The sequence below is a fragment of the Pelobates fuscus genome, chromosome 5 (genome assembly GCF_036172605.1).
Source record: "Pelobates fuscus isolate aPelFus1 chromosome 5, aPelFus1.pri, whole genome shotgun sequence".
NCBI classification, from domain to species: Eukaryota; Metazoa; Chordata; class Amphibia; order Anura; family Pelobatidae; genus Pelobates; species Pelobates fuscus.
Genome location: NC_086321.1, coordinates 363,781,370 through 363,798,737, shown reverse-complemented (window position 1 = coordinate 363,798,737; position 17,368 = coordinate 363,781,370). Strand labels below are relative to the sequence as shown.

Sequence of the window (17,368 nt, the reverse complement as noted above, 5' to 3'; positions counted from 1 at the left end):
GTTAATTTAGAATTCTGTGATTGGACAGTCAGAGAAAGTCTATGCGTGGGAAGAAAGTGAGGGCTTGCAGTAGCTTCAGATACTAGCTATCGTGCGCAAAGATTGTGTATACCCCAAAAGAAAACATGGAAAAACTAATGACATATATATATTTTCTTTAGGGGCATATTCCAGTTTTTTTCCTTTAGCCCCTGCAGTGAATACCTAACATACTTCTCCATTTTTACTTCAGAAGGGATGAAGCATACTAAATAACTTATCTGTCTTTCTTTGCAGGTCCGGGGTTATAAAACCTTTCTCCGCCTATTCCCACATGAAGTGGTTGATGTCCAACCGGTACTAGAAATGATTTCAGCACAGGATCCTACAGATCATGAGGTTGGTACGAGTACCAAATTATTGGTCTTTTTCAGTAAAAGAACAGAATATTTTAATGCATAGCATAGAGCAGTGGTTTCAAAACCATTCCTCAAGGCACACTTACCAGTCCAGGATTCAGGGATTACAAAGTTGTGTCTAAGGTGTTTTTTTTTTTTACTTTCGTTTAAAAAAAATAAATAAAAAAGAATTGGGTAATCCCTAAATCTTGGACTGGTAGAGGTGCCTTGAGGACTGGTTTGGAACCACTGGCATAGAGGATGCCAACAATGTGTAGACTGCCTCCAAATTTCATTTTTATTTTGTGTTTGTTCTCAAATACATTTTAGGGCCAGTTTAAAAAAAATTTATATTTCTTAAATATTATGCTTACCACCGACATGAGTGGCTTAGTGGATATGTGTCTATTCCTCCACAGTCCTATAGCTTTCCATGCAGTATCCCACAATGCTTGGCTGGACTGTAAGCATTCTCAGATTACCTAATTAGGGGGGTTTGATCTATTCATTTACTAGTGATTTCGCTCATACATTGTAGAGATCAAATATTTTTCCTTGTACAATATTGTAATATATTTGTAATATTTGCATGCCTGGTGCACTTTAACCCTTTTCGTCTGTATTGTTTCCCAGACATGGGAATCGCGTTACATGTTGTTGTTATGGCTTTCTATGACTTGCCTAATACCCTTTGACCTTTCACGCTTGGATGGAAACCTCTCCACTGCCACTGGTGAGAAACGCCAGTCAACCATGGATATGATTCTGGAAGTCGCCAAAGTATGTTCTGTGATGAATATTCTGTTGCTGTAAATTATGTTTATAAAACTGGCACATTTGATATTTGCAGTAAATCAGATTCGTTGTAATGGTTTAAACTCCTTTGCAATTAGAAACAAATAGCCAACTTACATATTTTGTACACTACACTTTTTTTTCTTTCTCATTGGTTTTTGAATAATTCAGACATTAACCAGTTGTTTGTAACTCTGCCCCCTGTAAATTGTGTTTTTTTTTTTTTTATAATCCTGTGTGCCATTTCTCAATTAAAATATCTGCTTGTTTCTTCCCTCTAGTCTTACCTGGTGGTGAGTGACAAATCTCGCGATGCTGCGGCTGTCCTTGTTTCAAAGTAAGTGTGAGAATGTAACATTTTGAATACTTCCTGTTCTGTAAATATCCCTCTAGTTGTTACATGTTTACAATTCCTTCGAATCTAAGCCAGCCAGTCACCTAACACCCAAACATTGGTTTAGAATCATAGTATTCATAGGTAGCTAAAGCTGTGGGAACCTGATTCTTCCTATGTGAAGGACAGTTAAGTACTGTATGCGCTTTTATATTTATTATGCTGCTTAGCTGGGAATTCTAAGAACGATAACCTCCTATAAATCTGCAGTGGTTATGTTGTCAGCAGTCGCCTGGCACCATTTTGACACGGAAATAGCGCAAAACAAAGTAATTTTTGTTAAAGTGTAAGTGCTATAAAAGCAAAAGAGAAGGCCTATACTTTCTAAATGAGCAGTACATTGCTCTGAAATAAGAAGGAAATGCACACCTCGGTGCCTGTTAAACTACACGATAACAGAATGATTCATTGTCTACAGCCATAACCATAACCTCCAACACAAACTCTTTGTATCTCCATTTGAAACAGACAACTAGCAGAGCTTCATTGATACGCAATACACTGTGCTGAGCCTGAACACTGCTGGCATATTATATCAATATATTGTACTCCGTTATTGTAATAAATGTGAATTTAGAATAGAGTCCCCAACATGGAGGTGCACTCTGTGTCTACTCTGGACTAGCATTGCCCCCAGGGACATGGGGTTTTTATACTGCTGCTTTAAAGGGACTCTATAGTGTTTTATAAAAATCTGTATTCCTAACACGATAGAGCCCTCTGATCCCCCCCATCACCCCAGGCAGCTAAGGGGTTAAAAAACAACCTTTAGTCACTTACCCGATTCCTGCATTAATGTCCCTAAATCCTAGGTCAGCGCTCTGCCTCATCGGATATCATACAACTTTCGGGGAGGCGCCTAAAGCACATTATGCCCTCCACTTAGGAAAGCATTGCTTCAATGCTTTCCTATTGGGTTTTTTATTTTTATTTTTTATTCTTTATGTTGTGGATACATACATCTGTGTCAAACAAGGACAGAATTTTCCACAATTTTGATGTTAGAAAGTCACATAAATCTCGCTAGAAGGGGTGCAATGGAAAGGGGAACCCCGCTTATCTCCTGCCCTCACATTTAGTCTCCTTTACTGCACACAGACTCCCCCACCCATCTCTGGCTACCTATATCACATGGCGGGTACATGTTTTACACAGGCACATCATTTAAGCAGGAGCCGTACTGTCACTCATCACTACCAACATTTTCCTCTCTTTGAATCTAAAGCCATAGAAAGTGGGTAGGTTGCTCCAGGGAAATACTCTCTGACATAGAATGTCTGGGAACAAAAACTGTAACTGCAAAATAACAAAACAACAATTAAGATGCTGACTAGGCTGCGGTCACACAGAGACCCCAATTGAGACTTGGCAGTCCACCATTGATTGCCTTCTCCTATTCCTATTGGGGATTTTAATGACACTGGATGTCCTCAAAAGTCTGTTACCAAGCAGAAAGCTCGTCTAGTGGCTGATTGACAGCCACTACAGGCAGTCTTAGTCCTGCAATGTAATTATTTCAATTTCTCAAAAACTGCAATGATTTCCATCTCAGGACTAAGTGCACCCAGACCACTTTAACGAGTCCTACCTTCCTCCTCATGCTGTTTTGCACTTATACTTGACTGCTGCACCTGAGGGAAAGGAGGAGACCGGAGGAGGCCTCAGGCTCTGCTGTGTGATGCTGGCTTTCTGCCAGGAGTCTGCAGAATACCACATCACCCCTTGCAGAGATGTATGCACACCTGAATGTTACACACCTTACAGGATTTCCTGCACACCTGTCTGTCATGTTATTACTTCATATGAAAGATTGAATACTTGCTACCTGCATTCTGGGGGTACTACCTGCATTCTGGGTGTATAGCATTGCATGTGCTACATTTCTGCACTGACTTGGAGGGGTAGGGGGGGAATAGGGTGCCTTTTGGTGTGTGGAATCCATCTGAAAATGATGCATACATACAGTGTGTTAGTTATGAAAAGTGTTTGAGGGGTTCTAGTATGGACTGATTATTCTTCTACTGACCTTTATGGTGTAGTGCATGATACACAACACAAATTGTCTGAGGTTTTTATTTTTAATGTTACAAGGAATTTAGTGAAGCCCTATGTTAAGTTTATTTATTTTTAAATGTTTTACTTTTTATTTTATTTTTTTCGACAGTGAGAAATTCTAGATGGGAGGGTGTGTTTGATCAAAATAGCCTCCAGGTGGCAGCAGATAGCTGTTATTGCTTCCTGTTTAATTGAGTACATAAAGTATTGTAAATAGATTGAGTGTAGCCTCAGGGAACCTTTACACCTGAATCCATTCCACTGTACAATAGATCTTTCTTTGTTTGAGAGAATTATGGCCTGATAACTCCAGTTATTTTATTATTTACAAATAAAACCTGAAACATACTTTCATACTTCATCTGAACTTAACACAACGCTTTTAAGTACTTTTTATATTCGTATACTGTTTGATGGGTAAAAGGAGTGTTTCATTAAATATGCTTTTCCAGATTCATTTTTTTTGTAAGCCATAGTTTATTGATATTGTTTACACGACAAACCTGAACAAGTACCCGTCAGGTAGTGCAAACTTTCAATACTGTATCAACACAACTGTTGGAAACATATAGAGATGTTAAAAGCACTAAACATTACCACGGAAATATATGAATCCGGGTGTGTCAAGAACGGTACAGCAGAAGGACAAAGTCCACGCTATCGCAGACAAGGTCAGGAAATGGAGGAAGAAAGAAAAGCAGAACAAGGCCAGGGTGGAAGGTAGGAAGCAAAAAATAAATAAAAAATAAGAAGTCCCTCGTGAAGAAGCAGTATGTACTTTCCTAGACCATTCCTAGAACAACAGCAGGGTCTACCATGCATAAGTGCAGATCAGAGAATAGCTTAGGCAATTCAAACAAGGTGCAAGAGAGTACTGAGAACGGACAACAGCTCAAATAGCCTGCCCTTCGATGGGTTCCTTGCTCAGATCTGAAGCTGGTTTTAGCTCATCTTGTGCCATTATAAAAAAAAAACACGACAGTTTGTATATCAGACTGATTCCACCCAAAAGGGCAGAACAGATCCAAAAGTAGGCCGGTTCTCTCTGCACGAGAGATACAGCAACCCCATACAATCGTTTCAGCCTTGTTAGGCATTATCAGTGAGGTATAGCTGATAGATTAGGCAATACATAGGCATACAATATTTAAAATAGAAGGGGCGGAGCCTAACAGCGGAGCCGAGCGGACGCAACTCACCAGAGCTCCGGCTAAACCGCGACAATAACGGAGTATATACCACTCGGACCGAGCTATTTTGCTACCAGTCAACCCACCTGAGGCTGGGGAGTCACCCGGAGAGTACCTATAGTAGCAACAGAAGAGCTGGCTCCGACACTTGTGACTGCAGCACAAGTCGCGGCCTACCACACGCAGGCAGACGGGAGGCAGCCGATCCTTCTGCTAAGGTTTTTGGAGACTCAACGTCCACTTTAGACCCCACCAGAGACCTTCCACCCCCCTCCCCCCGCCGGAGAGGGTGATCCCGGTAACATTAACATCCCACTGAAGATATGGGGCGCAAGCATAAAAGGCAGTTCCAGACAGAGAGGCCTGCAATACAGGACATAAGGCTATCCTTTGGGAGCGCACCTCCACCAGCACCCGCAAGGGCGGCAACTGAGCAATACAGTGAGCAAGAGGTCTCTGATGACTCCCCTGAAGAGGAGGAATCTAGCATCTCATCTCACCCAGCTGGAGTATACCAACGAGCTGACTCAGATGAGGACTCATCCCCTTCCACGAAGGGAGACATAAAAAAACTACTGGTAGATCTGAGAAAAATGTGGAAATCAGACCTCCAGGAAACACAAGCTGACATCAAGGCCCTGCTGCAGAGAGTGTCAGCGGTGGAGAACAGAGAACAAGCCCGAGACACTCAGCTCCAGGCCACTACGCAAAGTGTGGAGGGTCTCACCTCACCAGTTAACCCCTTAAGGACCAAACTTCTGGAATAAAAGGGAATCATGACATGTCACACATGTCATGTGTCCTTAAGGGGTTAAGCAACTACACAAAACAGTGCTCACACTGGAGTCCAGACACAGGCGTTGAAATGTGCGCCTGAGAGGCCTACCTGAACAGGTTGAGGGGACACACACACTGCAATATGTCCAAAAGCTGTTTGCCTCAATGGGTGTTCACAGTGCCACAGACACCCCATGTATCCTGGCAGCTTTCCGAGTACGCAAATCTGCAGCGTCACCAGCAGACGCACCGAGAGACGTCATTGTGACAACCAGAGACATTGCGGTGAGGACCGCTGTCATGAATAAATCCAGAACTTTGGGTCAGGTGAGTTTTGAGGGGCCATAACCTCTCTATCTACAGCGACCTCCCATTCTCCGTCCTGGCAGAAAGGAGACAGCTGGCTCCAGTGGCTAGGAAGCTGCGGGACTGCTCTGTCAAATACCGCTGGAATGCAAAAAAATGGCCATAGGGAGAGTGAACCAACGGAGCAATCTGACCAAGCGACACCTGCCTGACACCAGGGACAGTTCTGGCATGCCATAGATGTTACCATTGAACTGACAGTATGCTGTTTTCCTCACTATTTTTATAACCTTTTGAGTCCTGGGTGCAGTTGCCGCTCGACAATGTGACATATCATTATACATAACTTATAGATGAGCACAAGTACCACTAATGTTCCTGCACATTGCTTTTTCTCCTTTCTTTATCTTTTTTTACTATGACCATGTTTGTTGAACCATTCCGAGCCTTAAAACGGTCTTTAATTGTTTATTCCTCATATATAATGACACAGATATATACCTCTAATAAAATACAAATAAAAAAAAAAAAAAAATTAAAGTAGAAGAGATTGATTTTCCTTAGAAGTAGAAGCCAATGTGCCTGCAGTCTACCAGATGCCTAAAATTCAGTCTTCTATAGAGCTTTGTTTCTCCATGCGAGAGTACCGCCGTTCCAGAGGGTATGAGATGGGTTATCTCCAAATTAATAGTATTCAAATTTTAGCCTCAGTTAAAATCTAGACTGTCCTTGACATCTTAGTCATGGGAAAAAAGAAAGCACACACCCTCTTTATGGTTTTACATATCAGAACATACAATCGTTCCTTAGCAGGTCTTAAAACCTAAAATGAACACCAACAGATGACATAACATTTAACAAAAATAAAGCCAAAATGGAGAAGCCATGTGTGAAAAATAAGTACACCTTATGATTCAATAGCTTGTTAGAACCACCTTTAGCAGCAATAATTTGAAGTAATCGTTTACTGTATAACTTTATGAGTCTCTCACATTGTTGTGGAGACATATTCCCCACTCTTCTTTACAACATTGCTTCAGTTCATTGATGTCTGCTGGCATTTGTTTATGGACAGCTTTCTTATGGTCCTGCCACAGCATTTAAGTCGGGTTGAGGTCTGGACTTTGGCCTGGCCATTGTAACACCTTGATTCTTTTCTTTTTCAGCCATTTTGTTGTAGATTTGCTGGTCTGCTTGGGATCATTGTCCTGTTGCTTGACCCAATTTTGGCCTAGCTTTAGCTGTTGGACAAATCGCCTCACATTTGACTTTAGAATACTTTGGTATACAGATGAGTTCATGGTTGACTCAATGACTGCAAGGTTCCCAGGTCCTGTGGCTACAAAACAAACCAAATCATAACCCCTCCACCACCGTTCTTAACAGTTGGTACGAGGGGTTTGTGCTAATATGCCAAATGTTGCGCTGTGCATTATGGCCAAACATCTCCACATTGGTCTCCTCTGTCCAAAGGACATTGTTCCAAAAGTTTTGGGATTTGTTCAGATGCAACTTTGTAAACGTAAGACATGATCTTTTGAGAGGGAAGATGCTTTCTTCTGGCATGTCTTTCAAACAAACCATACTTGTTCAGTCTTTTTCTAATTGTACTGTCATGAACTTTAACATTTAACATGCTAACCGTAGCCTGTAGAGTCTAAGATGTAATTCTTCGGAACTCTTGTTTTTTATTTTTTAAATTTCACGTTCTGACAGTGGGGTGAATTTACTGGGACGACCACTCCCAGGAAGATTGTCTTAAATGTTTTCAACTTTTGACTAATCACTGTAGAATGACGGACTTTATGCCTTTGGCATTGTATTAACACACACCTGAAGGCTCCAGACCATCAAACTGCTAAAACTAGGTTCCTAATTCCAGGATTTTTTTATTTATTTTTTTATTTAAAGGGACACTGTAGGCACCCAGACCACTGGGTGTCAACTCCCATCACCCATAACCCATCAAGTGTAATTATTGCAGTTTTTATAAACTGCAATATTTACCTTGCAGGGTTAAGTCCTACTCTAGTGGCTGTCTACCAGACAGCCACTAGAGGGACTTCCGGCTTCTTAGATGACTTAGACGCTATGCATGAGGACCTCCAGCGTTGCTGGAATCCCCATAGGAAAGCATTGAATAATGCTTTCCTATGGGGAGGTCTAATGCGCGCGCATTAGGTCTCCCCTGTCGGTGGACGTCAGCGGGGGTGGTGCATGACCCAGCATGGGCGGAGCATGACCCAGCGACGAGGGACATCGGCGCTGGATTCAGGTAAGTGTCTGAAGGGGTTTAAACCCCTTCAGCGACATGGGATGGGGGCGGGAGGGAGGAGGAGACTACAGGATTCTGCAGTGCCAGGAAAACGGTTTTGTTTTTCTGGCACTAGAGAATCCCTTTAAAAGATTTATTTGCAAAACTCACTTTGTGGCTTTTCCTCATCAGTTTGCGGATTCTTGTGGAATATCAGATAACAATGGAATAATTCAGTCTTCACAATGCCACCCATTGTTTAGTTAAAGGGACACTGCACTGCCCAAATACAAAGTAAATACAAATCACTTGTTAGTAAATACACCCAGTGAAGACTTTTATGCATTTTTTTCCATTGTGGTTATATATAAAAAATAGTAGATCTCTTGTCTACTGCCTTTGCAAACCCTCCCCTTCTAACCCCGCCCAGACTTTTTGTGACTGTCCAATCACAGACTTCTCAATACAGTTCAATAAGAATTTTCTGCAAGGCAGTTGCTCTGGGCAATTGCTTCCTCTTGAGTTCAGTGCAACTAAGCTAGCCAAACCAGGAAGTAACAGGACCTGTTGTCTCCTAGAAAAACCATAGGGATATAACCAGTATAATTTATAAAAGTGTAAATTTCCATTCAAATCTGCACTTTTTTTTCTAAAATTAAAATAATAGGACACCATACATAAAGCTTGTCAACAAGCTAAATTGCTTTGGGGGTCTGGAGTGTCCCTTTAATTTCACTATGCAAAATAAATAATAATTGTACAGGGCTGAAGAGCTTAAAGTCTAGTCGAGAACATGAACTCAGGAGTTGATATGTGTAAAAAAAAAAAAAAATTGTTTTGTTTGGATATTTCCTATCAAGTGGAACTAAAACTAAAATTGCATTTCCTCTGCCTTTTGTGTTTATATATATATATATATATCATATCTTACAAAATAATGTTTTAGTTGCTGTGTTTTTTTGCGTTTTCTTTTTTTTGCTGTTTGGCAGCCTATTCTTCAATTGCAAAACTAGTTCAGTGACGTGTTCTTTAATTGCTATATACACTAAAATCAATTCTTCAAAACAACCCCAGCAGACTCCTTCAAGTGTCACAGGTTCTGGTTTTGGCCTAGCTAAGGAAGTACTTTCTTTAGAAAATATTTATTGCGGGTAGCTACCTGACCATACTGAGTGTCTATTTCACTGAAACTGCCTTAGTAACCCCATTGAAGTTTAAATACAATTTTTGGGTGCTGTCCATAGTTTGCATTTGCTGAACTAAACGAAAGCAAGGAGTTAATTCCATTACGGCTGCCTGACGTTATCTCAAGAATCATCTTTCAATGCCTTATATTTTTGTACCTTTAGGTTAAACTTTTAACAGTCTGAATGTTCCCACCCTTGAATTTGGAATGGAGCCCTTGGTTGACTGCCTTAGTAACGAAAAACCAGTTTGGTTAAAGAAGTGAAAAGGAAATTAATAATAATAATAAAGAAAAGCTGCACATAGCATTTTGTTGAACCAGATCTTCTGTTTCTGACAGGTTTGTTACACGCCCTGATGTGAAACTTAAACGCATGGCAGATTTCTTAGACTGGACCCTGTCGACATTATCCAGAGCCAACTATCTGACCATGGAGGGTATCATAACTATGGATGGAATGCTGCGGGCACTGGTAATTATTCATTTTCTTAAATTTTTTTTATTTTTTATATAGATTACAAAGACACACGTGTTAACCTAACAAGCAGAGTAAATATTGGTTCTGTTTTGGAGCAAGACTTCTTTATATTTGAAATAACCATCGCATAAAGTGCCAACTCCAGACTCCTAAAGCACTTTAGCTTGCTGAACTGCTTTATGTGTGATCAGCGTGAACCGAGGCAGCAATTGTCCAGAGCACCTGCCTTGCAAAAACTATTTGAGCTGGGAAAGAAGGGGAGGGCTCAAATGCATAATTTAATACATGCATGTTTTCATTGGAGATAAATCTGCTAAACAGTGTCTTTTATTTGTTTGTATTTAAGCAATGGAGTGTCCCTTTAAGTTATTTCTGAATGTGTAAATATTTCATTTTACATTTTTTTTTATTCATTTGTAAAAAGATTTTTATGAATTTAAAAAAAAATACTGAATGTTAAAATAGTTTTTATTAATTTTTTTAATTTTAAATTTTTGTTGTGCAGATAGATACAGCAGTGCTTGTATTACCACAGCAGCATTCACAAGCGCGTTCGTAAAGCGTATAGTGTAACAGAAGTATGACATGCATAGAATGTGCACATTTTTCTGATATTTAGTGACACATAAACACAGTAGTATAAGTAAGCATAGGTAAATGTCAGTGTGTCGACAACTTGGAGCTGGGACATAAACAGGCCATTCAAACTGACAGTAGGGTTAGCGAGAGTAACAAGAGTAAAGAGCATGTGACAGCTATGCGTATTGACATGTACTCGTTATCTAGATTAGGCATAGAAATTTAAACTGGACTACCCTGTCAATTGTACAGTGTAGCCAGCTAGATTGAGTCATAAGCAATCATTTGAGGATCATAAGTATAAACATGCTAAGCAATACTAGTAGGTTTAGTAGTGCTATTACCACTGGGTTCCCCTGCTGTTAGAAGGTATTGAGGCTACAGCTGGCCTTTCCCTGCAGTAATAAAGTGACTTTGTAATATTAGAGTCCATGGCTGCAGGGTAGAGTTGCTCTGTGTTGAGATGTACTCATCCGACGCCTGTATACGGAGCTTCAGCGACACCTGTGTGCAGCGTTCTGCTGGGCTGCGGTGGGGGACAGCTGCTATTTTGCGTTGTCTCTTCAGGGTGTACGTCCTTGCCTAGTCTCCTGAGCTCCGCTCCACCCGCTGCAGACTTTTCCAAGCTGCCTCTCTCCAGCGGCGTGTTCTGCTCCAATATGGGTCGCCTTTACTGGGTTGCTGCGTGGATGCGCATCGGCGGAGCCGGAAAGGAAGGTGGGTCCTCCACGAAACCCTGTCAGCTTCGGCCTTCTGTAGCTCCGCTTCACTGCTGTAGTTTCCTGTGGGGTAGGCCGTGGAGAAGCCTCCCGGTAGCACGGACCTCCATGCGAGGGAATTGCCGCTCGGGCGTTGATTTTCTCCCAGAATCGGGCACAGATGCTGTCGAATTTCAGCAGTAGGAGGTCCACACGATTTGTCAGGTGCGGGTGTGGAGGCTTTGGGGCGTTCAGCGTGGCAGAGGCCATATTGGAGAGTAGGCCTGTAGCTGCAGGTATGTGCCGGGTAGGAATGGATTGAGCAATCAGTCCTCTTGGCACAGTAGTGGGGACCGGGATAACCCCCACAGGTCCAGAGAGGGGGAGAGTAGGCTTAATTAAGATCCAGAACGGCTTTGACAAAGGATTGTCCACCTTCTCTGCCCGGTACACCTGCGTAGGCCCCAAGATAGTCCGGCGCAGTCCATGACAGCCTGGACCAAGAGATTTGAACCAAAACGTCAGCTTAGTGTTCTACAAGAGTGCAAGGGTTTGTTCTGCCAGATGCTGTAGGATTTAGCCGGGTAAACGGTGCTTTTTCAGGCCCACACTGAGGAGCTCCAGCCATGTGTGTCTTGCTCGGTTGGCTGTCAGGCCCCGCCCCGGTAAATATTTCATTTTTAACTTGCATGTTTAGTCTAGGGACATCAAAAATTATATTGAGAGGGTTTGCCCTAATTGGAGTATTTCTAAGCTCTCACTGTGAACTTTTAAAACTGTTTTGGCAGGTTGTTTTGGCCCTTTTTAAAGGAAAGTAAGCCAGGCTGATCACACACAATCCCCTTTTCTACAATTCTGTGATTTTTGGCTATTACAGGAACACTAAAAGCAGCATAACCACTGCAGCCTGCTCTAGTGATTATGGTGCCAGAAGTGCCTTATTGCTTTTGCATGGTTAGATTTTAAACTGCTTTTAGCATGTTTTGACAACTTACTTGTTTGTCATGTCAGACACCTGCACTACATCCCGGGGATATGCAGCAGAAGAGGCAAGTTGGGACTTAAGGGCAAAGCAGGACCACAGTAATTGGCTGAGAGCATCAACCTAGCCAATGACTGCAGTCCTGCGCCGGTCCTACTCTAATGTGACATGTGGCTTTCCTGGCTATATATTTAAACCCTGTGATTGCACTGGATATTGAGTGAAATTCCAACCGCGTACATTTTCATAATCTTTACGAAAAACTAAAAAGTCAATGGTCCGATTAAAAAAAATAAATATATAAAAAGAGAAGAGACTTGGCGTGCAGATGTGCTCGTACAGCAGCAATATTTTACCAAACACCTCCGCGACTATAATAAAATGCTGCCTCCTTATCATGCTGTAACCTGCCACCCTTGTTCTTTAACTGCTAAGTAATCTGCTAATGCTTTAGAAGGGTTTGGCCAGGGCTTTTTGTTCACCTGTTCATTAGCTGAAGGCTGACGCGATACTGCTTAAGTAATACAGAAACCAAGTCCAGATTATGCCTTGCAGCAAACTAGCTGTCTGTCTGCATCCACCAGGCTTAACAGGTGAAGGATGCTGGGTAGGGCGAGCCGTCACATTATCGCCTGCTCTGCTTGGCTGTAGTAGCAGCGAATTACTGCTTTATTGCTAGTATCTGCATTCAATTATTGTTATTAAGGGAAACACATGTTATTTCTGTTTTTTTAAGCACACATTTATTTTTTACCCCCCTCAAATATATGAAATTACATTTAATTTAGAATTACCATATTGCACAAGAGTAAACTGTAAACAATTAATAACAAAATAGCAAAATTAAGGAGAAAATTATTGAGTTGCCTCACTTATTTTTCCAGTTTATATATATATATATCTTTTTTTTATTAGTAAAGAGTAAGTAGGTACAACAGTGCCTGTATCGCTACAATAGCGTCACCAGGCTCTAATTTGTAGGCATAACATAACAGTAGCGCAATATATTAGGTTTGCACATATCACATTTACTAGGATAATGTCAGGTGAAGACATGCATATTCATCATTCACCAGCTAATGGTCTAGGTTCTTGAAACTTTAGTAAATTAGCTGGAGCTTAGGCAGACAAAGGGAGTATGGGGAGATAAGTGTGTCCCATGTTATACAGAGTGTAGTAGGGTGTTCCTGTATGTGTTCAGGTGGGTGCGTCTAATTACTTCTACAGGTCCGGTTGTCGGGTGCTCTTCGGTCGTCAGGTGTGTTCTTGTAGCAGGGTGGTAATGCGGTTTGGATGGGGTGTGTTCCTGCCCTTATGTGGGGTCAGTATGGGTGGGTGAGTATGTGCTCATAAAGGTTAGCCATTGCGACCAGCATGTTGTGTATTTAGAGTATGAGTGGGTCAGTGAGAGATGTAGCTCTTCCATTAATCTAATAGATTCCACTTTTTGAATCCATTGCCTTATTGTCGGATGTGATTGTTTGTTCCAGTAAATCGGGATAAGCATATTGGCTGCGGTGATTAGGTGGTTGATTAGCGTTTTCTGGGGTTTGGCCATCAGTTGTGAGTATATGAGAAATAAGGATACTTTGGGTGACAGGGGGAGGTTAGTTTTCGTTATCCCCGAGATCAAGGTCATGATCCTTTGCCAGTATGTTTGGATGACTGGGCATTGCCACCAGATATGTCCCGGGGTGCCTCCTGGTTGGTGGCACCTCCAACAGGAGTCCGGGAGGTTAGGGAATAAGCGGCTTAAGTGTGATGGTGTATAATGCCATCTAGCTATGCGTTTGTAGTTGTGTTCGTGTGTGGCATTGCTGATTGAGGAGTGGAATATGTTCGTAAAGATGCCTTTGCATTCGGAGCCGGAGAAGGAAATGTTGAGTTCCCATTGAGCTAGGAATGGGGGACTAGGGTGACATGTGTTGTTCTGAAGTAGATTATAGAGTTTTAAGATGTGTTTCGATTTGAGGCCTACGCTATTGCACATGCTTTCAAACGTGGATAAGTCTCTTGTTGCTCCGCGGAGGAGTGGTGTGGTTGATATGAAGTGTGTTAGCTGATTAACGTTGAAGCGTAATAGATGTGTGGCTATTGTGTCGGGTATGATCTCCTCTGGTGGTTTGATCCCTTGGGCGTTGAGTAAGGTTCCCAGCCTAAGGTAGCTAAATGAGTGTATATTTTTGAACGTAGATGGATTCATACCAGGTCGAAATAGCGGGTTGTAGGTTAGTGGGTATAAAGGGGATGGGTGTGGTGAGATATCTGGCAGCGGTCTAATCTGCTGCCATGTGCGTAGTGTCAGGGTTATGGTTGGGTGGAGATTGTGTGGGTGGTTGATAAGAGTTCTGCCTCATCTGCCCAGCGGAACTGGAATTCTCCCTGCAAGGAGTTTTTCGTCTCTTGGTTCAGCTTGAGTGGTAGAATCTCACTCTTCGTGAAATTTACCTTGAAGTTGGATACGGTTGCGTACCCATTAATGTCTCGGATTAGGGCTGGTAGGGAAGTCGTGGGTTTTGCGATGGAGAACAGGAGGTCGTCGGCAAAAGCTGCCAATTTGTGTTCCCCGTTATTTATTCGTATTCCCTGTATATTTGGATTGTCTCTGATGCCCTGCAGGAAGGGCTCCATTACTAGGACAAAGAGTAGAGGAGAGAGGGGGCACCCCTGTCTCGTGCCATTTCTGATATGGAAGGGCTGGGATAGTTGTCTGTTGATCCAGTTTAGATTTTATGGTGTATACCTTCGGTACTCCAGATGTTTTGGACTACACTTCCCATGATGCTTTGCCAGCATTATGGGTGTAAGAGCTTTATGGGGAATGTAGCCCACCGCATCTGCTGGAGAGCCAAAGGTTCCTTATCCCTGAAGGGTACAGCTCACTCTTTATTGAATTAACCGCACAGGCTACCAATTGGTCTGGATGCTCCATATCATTTATTGCTTGTGTATTGGCTAGTTCAGGGCTATGACATATCTGAGATGCCATTGGTTGGGCAGATACTGCATTGATAAACCAGTGGAAGTAAAGCAATGTGTTATCTTAAAGGACCACTATAGTGCGAAGAAAACATATTAGTTTTCCTGGCACTATAGTGCCCTGAGGGTGCCCCCCCCTGTGGCGTCCCACTCCCGTGGCGCTGAAGACGGAGGAAGGGGTTAATACCTTACCTTTTTCCCCCGCCGGGTTCCCTCGGCGCCGGGACTCTCCTCCCTCTTCTGACGTCACCGGCTGAATGCGCATGCGCGGCATTCTCAATGCTTTCCTATGGACGCTGGCGTCTTGAGAAGCATGGAAGCGCCTCTAGCGGCTGTCAATGAGACAGCCCCTAAAGGCTGGATTAACCCATAGGTAAACATAGCAGTTTCTCTGAAACTGCTATATTTACAGCAAAAAGAGTTAAACCTAGATGGACCTGGCACCCAGACCACTTCATTAAACTGAAGTGGTCTGGGTGCCTATAGTGGTCCTTTAATTATGACATCTATTTCCCAAACTGCAAGAAGAAAAAACAAAACATTTTAATGTTAGTTTTTTTTTTTTCAATTTTAATTATATCTTCTTATATTTTACTTCTTTGCACCCATGCTCTTTTTAATATTTCCCAAATCAAATTATTTCCTTGCTGTGGAGCTTTTATGGATCTTTTTTTTTTTTTTTTATATACTGAGTTTTTCTATACTGAGTGACAGATTTCAGGTGTGGTAAAACATTGAAAATTACCCATTACACACGTTTAACACTTTTTTGTGTGATGCTCTATTTTATTTTAAACGAATATTGTTATAACATGTCACTTCGTTCCTATACTCTCTTGCCAGAGCAAGCAGCTCCCTGTGGGAGGTCTTTTTTGCTCTCTCTTGTCAGTCAATTCTTCAGTATAGATAGAGTCTATGCTTAAGAGTTGACTGGTAGCTGGGAGAATAAAAAATATTTTAAAATAGGTGTTTCTCCCAAACTGTACATTTGCAAGAAAAATGTCTAGCACAATGTATAGATAGAATCGCAGGCTCTTTGAAAATATCACACAATCTATCTATTTTTCGTGACAGATATCCTTTTAAAAGCAATTTCTTTTTTTTTTTAATTCTTTATTTTTGCAGTGCTTATGCTGGTTACAAGCTTACATATGGTACCCCGACGGCATTCCATACGTTGAGTTCAAAACAATAGTTACAGTGGGTAATAGATAGACAAAGCACTTCTTTTTTGGTTTGAAATTACATAAAGATAACAATCGATTAATAAAAGTAGCTTGATATTTACGTAGAGTGTCCTCGCTTTAAAGTCTAAACGTTGATCTGGTTTTGCTTGACTATGCATAAGTGATAGATATACATGTTTTACAGTAACTGCTGATCTATGTAGGGATGACATGCTATAGATAATACAGTAGTTTGTATTCCAGGGTATGATAGAATATGCAGTGTTGGCTACTGATAACCATGTAATTATATGCAGGTTTCCAGTTTAACTACGTGTGTGTGCCATTTTCAAGTTAACTAGATATGTCAGACGCTTGTGAGTTATATTATGCAAGATGTACATTTGCAGTCAGCCTGATCTAGCATTCACACATAAGCAAAAACAATTCCTGCCGACTCTAGATAGTGACAAAAAATTAAATTTAGTCTAGTTGAAAACAGATTGCACATATATGCATTGGGACTCAGCTTTGCAGGCAGTTATAGTTACAGAATAGATGGGGGTATTACCACCCAGAGGGAGTCCACCGGCTGCAGGGGCCTAGCTTTGCGCCTAGAGTCCTGTGGTCATCCAGTTTCTTGTCGCCAGCAGATCACAATGTGGCCAGTTATCAGAGTCTTGCGGTGGGGGTTCGGTGTGGTCGATCTCTCGGCCTGATGGGAGTTGATGCGGTGGATTTTGAAGTAGGGGTATGGTTGCTCTCCATCTCTTTGCCTCGGCTGAGGTTGTAGTGTCGCCGTTCTGTACCGGTAATAGGGCCGTTCTATTCTCCGCCGTTTTCCCGGGCTGTCGCTGGGTTGTTGGCCTTTGCTGTGGGTCGGGCAGTGGGTGGCTGTGTGTGTCGCTTGTGGCAGGCTTCCGCTTAGGCCGCCGCTGCTGCTCGCTGATATTGTGGCGTGTGATATTGCCTGTTGGGCATCGATAAGGTAGAGCCACCAGCTCCTCTGATCCCATGTACCCGGGCTTACCCGTCTCGCCGAGGATTTTGAGCTCCGCCGAGAGGTAGGCCCCTCTGAGGACTCCGGCGCACGCGGCAGCCGCCATCTTAGGTGATGCAGCCGGGCCCTCTAGTGTGGATGCGGCACCTTTG

At 42.3% G+C, this 17,368-nt stretch overlaps 1 protein-coding gene across 1 annotated transcript in view; it reads left to right on the top strand.

The window, feature by feature from the left end:
* Positions 1 to 17,368, top strand: part of TBCD (tubulin folding cofactor D) — a 223,223-nt gene that overhangs the window by 10,942 nt on the left and 194,913 nt on the right. Inside the window, exons 5-8 of the mRNA XM_063456052.1 lie at positions 277 to 378; positions 1,011 to 1,157; positions 1,454 to 1,509; positions 9,674 to 9,806. Of these exons, the coding sequence (XP_063312122.1) occupies positions 277 to 378; positions 1,011 to 1,157; positions 1,454 to 1,509; positions 9,674 to 9,806 (438 nt within the window). The remainder of the gene's footprint in view (positions 1 to 276; positions 379 to 1,010; positions 1,158 to 1,453; positions 1,510 to 9,673; positions 9,807 to 17,368) is intronic.